Consider the following 13,651-nt stretch of genomic DNA (forward strand, 5'->3'; position numbering starts at 1 on the left):
AAAGTTATTACTAAATAAAAATATATAGTATTATATGTAATTTGGGGCAAATCAATAGGTTACTGAGCAATTATTATAGGAGAAGTGCTACAAATACTGCATTTTTATCCCAAAATAAAACACAGTAGTAGTATAAGATATAAAGTACTATTTCTAAGCACATTGAAATGATGTATTATATTGTATGTATTCAATATAAATAAAGTAAAATGCCCTTGGGGTGTATTATTGGGGAAGCCACCATATGGATCTGTCCATGCCTTTATACTCCCTTCAAAACTCAAGTTCTCAGCAGTACTAATGACTGTAAAATATCTTGAGGAAACTGAGTAAGGTCTATTGAGAAAAGAAAGGAAGACAAATTATTCAGGTTAAATTCCCTTATAATGAAGTCTGTTAGAAATTCACATTTCTATAGAATAAATGTAATTACAGAACTTAAAAATGTGTATGGCACAATATCAATTAGAGAGTTCTATTACTGGCACCTTCTTTCCCTCTCCATTCCAAACATAAAATAATTATAATGTTCAAAGTTAATGACTGATGCAGGGTAAGTTACTAAATAGTGCCTTCCAAATCATCAAGCATGTTTTGAAGGCCTCTGTAATAGTTTAGGTACTAAATGCATCATAATGTAATGTTCTAATCTTTAAAAATTTCCACATAATATGGCCCTGTATTAGTGAGTATACACATTTGATTTTGGAGGTGAGGAAGATTTTTTGCTTTGAGAAACAGCAGTGAAAGAGCTGAAGAGTAATTATTAATCAATGTAAGATCAAAAGGGCTGTCAATCTCTCAAGCACAGCTCTATTTTCTCCAGTAAAGTTAACCTTGTTGAGGTCACCAGTCTTTTTGGTCATTATTTTACTATACTATATGGTATACTCAATATACAACTTTTTTTTTTTTTTGGTCAGAGGGAGAAGGAGTAAGTATCCATTGTAACCTCATCAACAAAGTACCAGAAGTCATCTGTTGAGACATGAAGATAGCTTGATTACATAAAGACATTTTCCTGAATTGGTATTTGTTGTAATAGGGTTTTATCTGCAAACTTTGGTTATTGACTTTTTCAAAATATAAGAATTTTAGTGATTCCACACTTTCATAACACCACCTGATGCTCATCCCAATAAGTGCACTCCTTAATCCCCATCACTATTTAACCACTAAATTGTGTACCTGAAATTAATACTACACTGCCTGTTAACAACTGGAATTTAAATAAAAACTTTAAAAATATATAGGAATTCTGTTTTCCATAAACCATCAATAAAAATTTCTTTTTGAGAATCTCCAGAAAAGAAAGAATATATGCACTACCTTTGTAGCAGGCACTTAGTCTCAGTAAAATCAAAATTTCCTGATGGGATTCAGTCATCAGCAGTAGAAGCTTTGTAGCAGTACTTCTTACAACTGGACTAGGAGTTGATAAAAGCTTGAAAACAACTTCATCTAAAATTGAATGCAGGGTTTTTCCTTCTATTCTGAGTAAATCACCACTAATAGACAAAATACAAAGATTAAGAATGTACCATTACTGATGGATGCATAGGTGTCATAAAAAATTAAACATAAAAGTTCTAGCAACTTGATGGCTAACTGTGCCAGGATTCAAGAAGACAGCCCATTTTTTAAATATACAGCTTAGTTCCAAGAATACATCACATTAAATCAATTACTATTTACTGAATTTCTACTGTGTCTAAGGCACTATGCTAGGTAAAACAGGAATACAAAGCAGCCAAATGCTTTGAAAAACCTGTAATCAAATTGCAGAGGAAAGATAAATGTACAAAATATAAAATAGATGATTCAAAAACTTCAAAGCAACAGTAAGAGGAAAATCACAAGACGGTACGTGGTTCATTACTTAATGATGTATGAAGACAAAAATGCTATAGATATTCAATTATAATGGACTTAACACAGGAGGAATTTACCTTTCCTTTGGTATTTTCTTCATTACACTAGCAACTATCGTATTGTGATGAAACTTACCTGGAACTTAGAAAGAGTCAAAAGAAATCACTGAGTATCTTTTACTTACCCCCCACTAAGGAATACGTATACATTTGCTTGACTATGTATTTACCGTTGGCTAGGATATTTTGCAATTCTGTAAAGGTAGAGGTTGGCTTATAGAAAACAAGTAACAATGATTCTATCTGAGAGCAATGCAAATAGATTCTTATTCAACAATACAAATGGATTTTATCCAGTAGAAAAAGTAACTGTAAAGGTTACTCTTTATTGTTTTATAAGACATCGATCAGGTTTTTAAGCTATTAGCAAATTCATTTCTACATTTCTTTAACAAACCACTCTATAAACACCCCTCCTCAAATTCTCTTTTGAACCTACATAAACATCTTACTGATTCCTTCATTAATAACTGAGTTAAATAGAATTTTAGTTTTGACACGTTTTACCACCAATATCATGATAAGGAACATACCCATTGTGCCACAAAGTTTCCTTGTGCTTCATTGTAGTCTCCCCCTCCTTCACCTCTTTGGCAGCCTACCCCAGACAACTGATCCACTTTCTATCACTGTAAATTAGCTTACATTTTCTAGAATTTAATACAAATGGAATTATATAGTATGTATTTTTTTGCCCGACTTCTTTCACTCAGCACAATTATTTTGATATTCATCTGTATTGTCACATGTATGAATAGTTCATTCCCTTTTTTTTTTTTTTTTTTTTTTTTTTTTTTTTGCTGAGTAGTAGCCTATTGTATGGATATAGCACATAGTTCATCCACCTGTAATGGACATTTGAGTCATTTCTAGTCATTGGCTATTACAGATAAAACTGCTATTAACATTTGTATACAAGTCTTAGTATGGACATATGCTTTGATTTTTCTCGAGTAAATACCTAGAAGTAGAATGGATAATATGATAGGTACACACTTGTAAGAAAATGTCAAACTACTCCCCAAAATGATTGTAGTTTTATCACTCTGACTAGCAGTGTTTGATTCCTCCATATTCTTGTCAAGACTTCGGTCAGTGTATTAAATTTTAGCCATTTAACAAGTGTATAGTGGTATCTCCCTAATGACTGTTGCTGAACATCTTTTTTGTGTGTGTTTTGTTCGGTGCTATGTATTTGTGTATTCCTAAAAATATTTTTGAGTTTTCTTCTGGTTAGAGATTTTCAAGTTCCATATACAAATCACATACAATCAATGATTTAGTAAAACTGGCATCGGATTAGTAATGCTTCTGACCAGAACTAAAATATCAGTAACATTTTGTAAAACCAAGCCACCTATTGATCTGTATCACGTTCTATAGCATCGCTGTAATGGTAGATCCTATCTGAACATTTTCAGTTTGTAGTAACTGTAAGAAACTATCACTTTGTATTACTAAAGGAAGAGAAAAAAAAAAAGATCAAAGCAAAGATGCTATGATGGCACAAGTGGGATTTTCTCATCCCTTTAAAGCCAGATCAACACATAACCATTTCTACTAAACTTCCTGCCTTTGCATATACCTTACAATAAAGATTTTTAAGATAAAGGCAGTTTCAAAAACCAGAGCAGTTACTTGGAAATAATTTGCCCCATTTGGGTTCTGCTTTTATTTTGTTTGGATGGTCCAGAATAGCACTCAATCTAGTGCTAATTATCCCCCAGTACTGAGATGAAACCTTCCTGAGTACACTATTCAATGTTCCATTATTCATGATGTTTTCCGCTTTGGCTGTTGGAGTCAGGCAATATTCTTGGCTCTGTGTGAATTTCTGGTACTGTTCCTTTTCACTGTTTTGGATTATTGTTGTCTTTAATATTGGGTAGTTTCCTTACATGTATGTGCCAATCAGTACTCAACCAAATACTTAAAGGAGATTTTCTGATCTCTAGGGTTCTCTCTCTGCATATAGCTCTTTTCTTTGATGTTCTGTCTTGTGAATTCTACCTGTTTTGTTCTCCCCATACTCTCAACTTACCTCTTCAACTCAGGCTGGCTAGGATACCCCTCCCTGAGCCACAGTCTGGAACCCTCTTGATGCTATGAGTTAGAGAAATTGTTAGGTTCACCTTATTCATTCCTTTTCCTTAGGCCTCACTTCCTTTCATTAAGTCCAGTTTCCTGAAACCTATCTAATGGCAGAAGAGGAATAGTATCAGGGAGGTGGGGGAGGGTGGTAAATGTGGGGTTTCAAATACAACCAGTCCTGTTTTATTTCTTTAGAAAATAAAAACATGAAGCAAATACCAACAAAAACAAAAACAAACAAAAAACAACCTATCGTTTTGTGTTTTGCCTGTTTTGTGTTCTTAGGTAGTAGGGTAAATCCATTTCTATTATTCCATCTCAGTCACAAGTGGAAGTGAAATCTTGATGATTTTAATTCATTAGTTTTTAAGATCCATTCGTTTTAAAATCTATTTGGTACCAGTGCACAAGGCCAAGATTTTATTACTTCACTTGGATTACTGTAGTTGCTTCCTCTAATTGCCTTCTTTGTCTAGAGTTTTGTCCCCCTTAAATTCTTCCTCCACATAATAACCTGAGTGATCTACGTAAAATATTTTTATCCACTTTAAAAATATTTTAATGATCCCATTACCTACAGGATAAGATTTAATTTCCTTAACACAGCGTATAAGCTCTTTATGACTTAAGTCTGCAGAACTTGGTAGCCACCTCCACTTGTCAAACTTTAAATGTTAGGAACGATGAATTGTACCCACTTTTTATCCTCAGCATGTTGTTTCTTATCTCTGTGCATTTGCTTACATTGTTACCTCTGCCTAGAAATACTGCTTTCTCTTTTTCCTCTCTGGCTAATTTTTCAACTTTAAAGTTTCACCCCTCAGTTTTGGATAGGAGCTCCTCTAACACTTGTGCAAACTTTTATAATTTTAACTTAATATGTTATAATATAATTATGTTCATGGGTTGGTATCTTCCACTACACTGTAAGCTATTTGAAGGCAAGTTTTATATCTTAGTCAACTTTGGGAACCCAGTGACAGACATATACTTGGCACATAACAGATACTTAATAAATCCATAAGGAACTGGAAGAGTCAATTGTTACAACTGTGTATACTCTTTTTTCCATTATAACCTGGAAAAATTGCCCATTAGTTCTTTTATGCCATTCTGAAGACCTGGCATAATAGTAAACTTGCAGTTTGCTAAATAATATATGATTAAGCATTTTTTATTGTGATCTCAATATTTTTCTTCAGATATCACCATATTTTTTCTCTAAGCCTGAGATCGGTCTAAAATCTTAAGCTCTGAGATATCGATTCAACAGTAAATTTCCAGTCTTTGATGGTATTTTATATTCTTTTCTAAAAGACAATGGTAATAACAGAGCTCTTGAAGTATCATGTCCAAGTTATATGTAATTGATGACTTCAGCAAAACTGGAATAAAACTGGTAATGCTTCTGAACCAAAAGTTAAAAATTATAAATACTTTGATAAATACTTTGTAAAACCAAATCACCTGTTAATCTGTAGTATGTTCTGTAGCATAGTCATGACTGTAGATCCTATTTGAATGTTGTCAGTTTGCAGTAAGTGCAAGAAATGATCACTTTGTAGGACTAAAAGAGAAAAAAAATTAAAATTAAAAGAGCCTATGATACAATTGGGATTTATTTGTCCTTTCAAAACCAAATCAAAGCATGACCATTTCTGCTAACATTCCTGTTTTTGTATACTTTACAATAAAGATTTTAAGATGGGCAGTTTAAGTAACCATAAATAAGTCGTTCCATTTTATGAAAGATATAAATAGCATCCACAAATTCTAAGCTAAGACTCTATTGTTATTTCCCATTAAATAAGAAACGAAACATATCCTAAATTTGAATCCCTTTCTAGCAATAAATTTCAGTGAATAAAATGAAATTTCCTGTTAAGAGATAATATGAAGAATGGAAATGGTACATATGACTGTAAATAGTGGCTTACATCCTTAGACACGAATTATTTTATATAATGTACCATGTTTGCTAATATTTTGTCTTAAATAATAATGAGATTATTAGTTACAAAACAACATTTGTTTTTACTGGTTTGTAATTTTTAGGCTCTGAGCAGCCTGTTATGAAGACCTGACATTGGATGCTTCTGCAAGTTGCTTCACCTTTCAGAACACCCATTTCTTTATCTATAAAGCTAGAATAGCTTTCTCACAGACTATTGCAGAACGTCCTAGAACAGGGTAGGTTCCGGGTAAATGTCAGTTTCTATTCCCTTGTGCATTAACTGATCAGAATTTTAATTAAAGTGGGAGCAGGTGTGCAGGCAAGGCACCCTGTGAATACTATCCTAGCTTCCATGAAACTTCACTCTTCTTATTTCTCTCCTTAGAGAACACACTTGATTTCTTTCACATATTAATTACTCTTCTATTTACAGAGTCCAATATTTCAATATTTTACTAAACATCATTTTTGTAACTTCAAAAATATCAATTCCACTACCTTTAAATATTTCTATGGCTTCTTATTTTCTATTACTTCAGTAGTAAAAAAAAAATTCTTTTTTATAACTGGGATAAGTATATTATTTCATTTTTGTCTACTTAAAGATGTTTTATTAGTAACTTTTTAAACTCTGAATTCACTGAACTCATGCAGTATGTACTATATATATGTTTATCTTCTTTTCTATATTGGAAAAAGTTATGCTAAAACAATTTATTAAACAGTCATTCCATTTTATTTTTACAATGTTTGTTTTATATTATTAAATAACTTATTTTTGGAGCCCCTATTCTGTTTTACAAATGTATTTGTTTTAATGGGTGTCAAATAACTATTTGGTCCCCAAAACAAAAACTGATACTTTTGCCCATTTAAACTTTTTATAACGAACTCTTCAAACTTACACAAGAGAGAATAATATCATGACTCTGAATGTACCATTCAATCTTAACAGTGATCAACTTACGGCCAATCATGTCACCTAGCCCATTCACTTCTAGCCCCCCCCCCCATTTTCTTTTGAAGCAAATCCAAGATATCAAATTATTTTATCCACAAGTATTTCAATTTATACTCCCAAAAGATATGAATTATTAAAAAATAAAACATATTATCTAACCTATATATGATTCTTTAATTTTATCAAATATTCAGTCAGTGCTCCAATTCCCAAATGTTTTGCAGATTTTTAAGTTTGTTTGAATCAAGATCCAAATAAGATCCACCCATTGCACATATTATACATTGTAATTAGTTATCTTTCAAATTTCTTTTAATCTATGGATTCCTCCTTTTTTCCCCTCTTACATTTGTTGACAAAACTATGTCAATTGTCCTGTGAGCTTCCCACAAGCTAGTTTTGGTAATTGCATTCGTGGGGTATAATTTAATGTTTCTCTGACCTTCTATAAATTGGTAATTGGAGATGGGGCATCAAAATGATTCAGGTTTGAATTTTTGACATCTACATTTCATATGTGATCATGACCTGAGCTCAAGGCAGACTCTTAACCAAATATATATATATATATATTTGGTTAAGAGTCTGCCTTGAGCTCAGGTCATGATCTTAGGGTCCTGGGATCAAGCCCTGCGTCAGGATCCCTGCTCAGTGGGGAACCTGCTTCTCCCTCTCCCTCTGCCCCTTCACCCTCTCTTGTGCACACATTCTCTCTCTCTCTCAAATAAATAAAATCTTTAAAAAAAAAACTAATGCATATTTATATTTCTCAATGTAAGTGTAGAAATATCCTGTAACTTTCAAGTTCAGGAAAAATATCAATATATAGAAGCTTACTCTTACATGAATAGTTAGGCTATGAATTAAGTCATATCTATTCTGTACATAGGGATTTCTCTCACAGTAAATCTAAAATACAGGTGCAATCTTTGGCACTTTGAAAAATTTTCTCCCTAAACTAAATTGTTAAAATTATCATTAATCCTTATCTAGGATTTGCTAAAATAGAAAAAGCTAAGAAGAAAATTATATGTAAGCAATTTTCTCCTTAATATTCACATTGTCAATGTTGGCTATTTAAAGCCGAAATGTCCAAATGGGCTTTTATTTTTTGTGTGTGGGATTGTTTCAGTGTAGTTTCATTTAACTGTGGTTATCCGTATAGTTAATGATATATTTATTTTTAGAAAAAAAAAATCAAGTTGTTAGCAGGTACCTTACAATAATTATCAGTTATCTTAAAAATCTTTTCTCTTACCATTTTGGATGAGTTGAACATGGCCTCCCAAGAGCCAGAAGAGAGAATCAGTCACAATTTGGAAAGAGTGAAGTAATTCATCTTTTTCTTCACCCTTAATACACACACACAAACCCAATTTACTTTTCTGCAATTGCTTTATTTAAAAAAGAAGGGAAACTTCTCTCTGGGGAGTCAGAGGACCTGGTTCCTGGATCTTACTTAGCTATTCATGATCTTGTAGCCTTTAGTTTCTTAATTTATAAAATTTGTGTTACAGGCTAGTCCCACCTACTCTACTTACTAGAGAAATGGTTGTTATCCAGAGGTCAAATGAGACAACATAAATAGTTTAAGAACTACAAGTTGATATACTAGGATTTCTCAACACTAGCTATGCATCAAAATCACCATGGAGGTTTTTGTTGTTGTTGTTGTTGTTGTTGTTTCGTTTAAGCTAGTTTATTTTTTAAATTTTTTTTATTTTTTAATAATATTTTTTATTATATTATGTTAGTCACCATAGAGTACACCCCTAGTTTTTGATGTAAAGTTCCATGATTCATTACTTGCATATAACACCCAGTGCACTATGCAATACGTGCCCTCCTTAACACCCATCACCAGTTTGTTTGTTTTTTAAATATACCCATGTACAGGCTTTAACCCACATACTGAATTTGAATCTCCAAAGTCAAAGTATGGACATCTGTATTTTTATAAAGTTAGGTGGGTGATTTGGTTATGCAGCCAGGGTTGAAAATCATTGCTCCGTGCAAACGTGTCAGCATGTAAAGCATTATTATTAGTGCATTTCAGTTACAACTTCTAATCTATGACTCCATGAGAGCAGGGACCATGTTATTTAGCTCTCCACTATATACTCAGTGTCTAAGACAGTTCTGACATAATAAATGTTCAATCAGTATTTATTCAACAAATAAATAATTTTTTTCTTCTACTCCCTTTCTGGAAAGTAGAGTGAGAAATTATTCTGGATTAGAGTATGTGTCACAGTGGCAAATAAGAAGCAGATTTTGTTCACAATTATGTCACTTATTGGCCATGTGACTTCAGTGGAAAGTTGTATAAAGGCCACCAGTTTTATCCATTTCTTAAATGTTTGTACTCTAGCACAAAAGTAATGATGACAACAGCAAAAACATTATGACTACAATGATTATTCTTCATAATCATAAAAATATTTTCTTCCTATTATTTTAGCACAGGATTAGGTAGGTGCTTAAACAGACACATGCTAACTTAAATACAACAATAAAAAAACCCAGAAAACAAAAAAGAAAGAAGTGTCACATTAGATCAAGAATTCCTTTAGTCCAGGAAAGTGCCTTTGCCAGTTTCACCAAAAGACACAGCAGAAAGAGCATGGTTGTCATGTCTTCACTGTTGTCAATCTCAAAGGATAGTGCTGGACTCCTAGACTTCCTATCTTCCTTAAAAACACATTAGATAATGACACCCATAAACTCATGGCTTCTGAGACTGGCTAAGAAAATTTACCCTTAAATCACTTCAAAATTTTTGGACAGGTATTTTTCTTATGGATAAATGTAAGAATGTATATATATACATACGTACACATGTATGCATATATATGTATGTGTATACTTTAACCAGATTACAGTTTAGGCCTGATCATCCTATGTATGTCCCATCATGTGATCTACTATCTTTATGCTAGCTAACTAAAAAAATTTTTTGATTGGTAAACACCTAGGTAGATAAAACTATTAAGTTCAGTTTTCTTGTAATCTTCAACCCTATTTTAATTTTGCCCTGTGGTAAAGTGACCTCTTTTTCTGTAACTGGTTTACTCCCTTTGATGTATTACTAAAAAATTTTTTAGTCTCTATACAAATACCATAATAAAGAACAGGTAGATATTATTAAAGGACTATATAAATGAAAAGAATGTAATTACTATTGCCCTTAATATTAAAAAAAGTACTCTGAAGAAAATATAAAGCTGTCTTAATGGTCTGAGCTATTCATGAGATAGAAATCATTTTACAAAGGAGGAAACTGAGGTACAGTGAAATCAAGTGATTTGCCTAAGAACCCAGAGTTAGTTTGTGGCACAGCCAGGAAAAGAAATCAAGTCGAATACAAATTCCCATAGTTCATGTCACTTTAATTAACTTGAATTAATTAAACCTAGAAATATGCAAAATTTATTTAACACTAACATCCCTCAAAATGCCAATGGAGATACTGGAAGAATTTGTGACCTATTACATAGAAAGCCTACACTCTACTGCTAAGTTTAATTCCCTGCCAACAATACTTCTTATACTCAAATTACTATCTTATCCATATTGTATGTCTCATTCCATTGCACTCATAATTTTTTAATTTGTTGTTTTTTTGAATTAAAGATATATCTATCTTAGGTTTTCTATAAGAAATATCTGAAGGTCTTGTCTACTTTATTAGCCTAGGCATTAAGTACAAGACTGTGTCTATTCCTTATATACTTAGAGCATCTCAAGTGGAATTTAATACCCCATAATGTCTTAGTTATTTCTCTTCATAATTCACAAAAGTTGTGAATCTGCTCAACCTTTAATATAGCAGCAGGACCAAATGTATACATAGCCAAGAACTACTACAAGATAAAGGAATTTCAGCCTTGTAAACTTATGATTCCTATAGGTTCTACAAGCAAATTTATTTGACATTCACAGAACATTATTCCACACAACAAATGCAGAGTTCACATTCAAGTATACAGGCAGTCCTTGCTTTTTGCATGGTACCATGTTAAATGAAACTTGTGCATATTAAAATTTGTGATATGCATGAGTTTCAGTTAAGATGGCACTGTGCAAAGGAAAGACAGCTTGTAATGAAACGTACACCAAGATAAAAGGGCCATAAAACAAGTCAGAAAAAATTTCAAAGGATTGAAATGATACAGAGTATGTTATCTGACCACAAGAGAATTAAGGTTGAAATTGGTAACAATAAAACAAGAAAATTCACTCATATGTGGAATTTAAGAAACAAAACAAACCAGCATAGGGGAAAAAAGAGAGGCAAACCAAGAAACAGACTCTAACTATAGAGAACAAACTGATGGTTACCAGAGGGGAGGAGGATGGGTGATGGGTTAAATAGGTGATGGGGATTAGGGAATGCACTTGTGATGAGCACCAGGTGTTGTATGGAAGTGTGGAATCACTAAATTGTACACCTGAAACGAACATTACACTGCATGTTAACTGGCTGGAATTTAAATAAAAACTTTTTTAAAATTCTCAAATATTTGGAAATTAAGCAACATACTTCTAAGTAACTCATAGGTTTAAATTTTAAAAAAAGGACAGTACATATAGCATCTAGCATAATCCACCCAAGAAATGCTTGTTGGATTGAACAAGCCCTATGTTTGGGTTGAAATATTTCAACTGCAGAAGATCTGAAAGATCAAATAGAAAGTTCACTTTTATTGTTCTTTGCCACTGAAGCTATTAGAAAAGTGCTCGGCCACAGAACAATACTTTACTCTTAATTTAAGTGGAAGGTATGTTTTAGGAAGATGCTATAGAAATAAATGTCTATGGGTGCTGCTCAAAGTTAAGAAGCAAGGCAGATCCTTCAAAAAGTCATACGGTATGCTTCGGCCAGCACTTCAAAATTTCACACCTAGAGATTATTTTTGGTTGTAATTTTAAAAATGTTTGAATCCACTACTCTAATTGTGCTTTCAGCCAAATACTGCACATATGAAAAATAATGTGGAGCATCTTCTTAAGAATTTTGGCTACTAAAACACTAAATAAACACATATACCTTAGCTGCATTGATGAAACATGTTTGCAATCGCCTCCCCAAAACCAGAAAATTTTCTGCAGCTGATGGGAGTAATTCATTGTAAAATTCCTCTGCGTCTTCTCCTGGCTCCAAGCCCACACAGCAATGGCTGAAATAAGAGCACAAGTCTGTGACTCAGTTTGTGTTAATTATGAATTTCAATTGAATGCTAGAGCTTCTATAGACAACATTGTGCCTTAATGAGAATTTTTAGTTATCTCTTTTGTTGCCAAGCCAAAAAACAACTTCTGCTGGAAAATTAGCATTACAACTTTCTAGAAAAGTAAGTAGTGTGGACTTTGCCTGTACTTAGAGCTAGGACTCGTATGTCCTAAAAACCTACTTGTCAACCTTTCAGGAAACAAAATACACTTGACTCACAACAAAGAGAAATGAGGCAAGTTTTCAGTGAACAAGCTACAAACACTTTAAAAGCAATACAGTATCTTGGGAGGCTAATTCATGAAAAACATTTGTGCTAACTGATAACTTTTAGACCTCTGATAGCTGAAAAATAACCAGGGTAGGATTAGTCTACAAAAGACAGATTAAGAAATCAAACACTCTAATACCAATTCTACTCTCCAACAGATCTATTTTCTTAAAGTTTGCAAAATATCTGACTACATATTCCTTATTGCAGAGGAGTAAACAGTAAAAACCTAGCTCTATTAGGAACATTTTGTAATTTACATTAAAGGAGAGAAAGTCATTTTAGAGAAAAGAATCCTCTTGAAACTGCACATAAAAGTCACTCCCCAGATATAAAATAGGTATATTCAAACCCCTCGATAATAAAAAGTATTTGTGTAGACTAATACTAATAAGTCCCCAACCCAAGAATGGTCTCTAATTAGTAAACATTGCTGTCAGACACTTTTTAACATAATGTAAGACACTGATAAGCAATAGTGACAATGCACGAGTATGCTAAAAACTTAACTGGCGAATGATCAATGTACTTTTTTTTTTTGCACATCAGTCCTAAAGTTAATGGACAAATGCTTACATATATTAGTTTCTTTTTTTATTTTGGTTCCTAAAGTTATTTAAGAGTGTCTATTTTGATTGTGAACATTAATAAATATTATATTTTTTTGTACATTCACAAACATGGGGATTTCTTAAAGACTTGGATTCTACCCCAGAGAGCCTTACTCAATCAATATTTTCATGAACCAATGTATCTAATCAAAACAAAGGCTTTATTTACTTAAGGAAATGATCTTGAAAATTAAAGTATAAAAAAGAACATTATGTGCATTTGTTAATTGTTTTTTCTAACTATACACCTTCAATCTGGCCTTTATGTAGTAACAAATTAGGAATAGCAGTTTTGAAAGGTAAGATCAATTAGTACTGCATACTTTTAGCTACTTAATTAGGAAGTAGCTTAGGCACTGAGAATAACTGGTTTACTTATTTATTTTTTTGCCTCTTTTAAAAATAAACGATTTTGATCTTTTCTCTCAACTTCTAGCATGGCAGTAGGTCAGTACATGCTTCTTCTAAATTTTATTTACAGAATTTGGGTTACCTAATGAAATACACAATTGAGATAACTAAATCAATACAACATGGAACAACTAGTTTCTACATCTGTTCTCCTGTAGTACTTTGCTTATATCTTTCATTTCACACCT

General features: G+C 32.6%; 1 protein-coding gene across 2 annotated transcripts in view; it reads right to left on the bottom strand.

Moving 5' to 3' along the window:
- The window catches only part of IQCB1 (IQ motif containing B1), a 58,842-nt gene that overhangs the window by 39,242 nt on the left and 5,949 nt on the right, over positions 1-13,651 (bottom strand). For both annotated transcript variants that reach the window (XM_008708179.2, XM_040621315.1), the window contains exons 5-8: positions 11,988-12,117; positions 8,196-8,289; positions 5,490-5,589; positions 1,330-1,508 (exon numbers count right to left, since the gene is read on the bottom strand). In XM_008708179.2, coding sequence (XP_008706401.2) covers positions 1,330-1,508; positions 5,490-5,589; positions 8,196-8,289; positions 11,988-12,117 — 503 coding nt within the window. The remainder of the gene's footprint in view (positions 1-1,329; positions 1,509-5,489; positions 5,590-8,195; positions 8,290-11,987; positions 12,118-13,651) is intronic.

Source organism: Ursus maritimus, unplaced genomic scaffold (assembly GCF_017311325.1).
Source record: "Ursus maritimus isolate PB19 unplaced genomic scaffold, ASM1731132v1 scaffold_4, whole genome shotgun sequence".
Classification (NCBI taxonomy): Eukaryota; Metazoa; Chordata; class Mammalia; order Carnivora; family Ursidae; genus Ursus; species Ursus maritimus.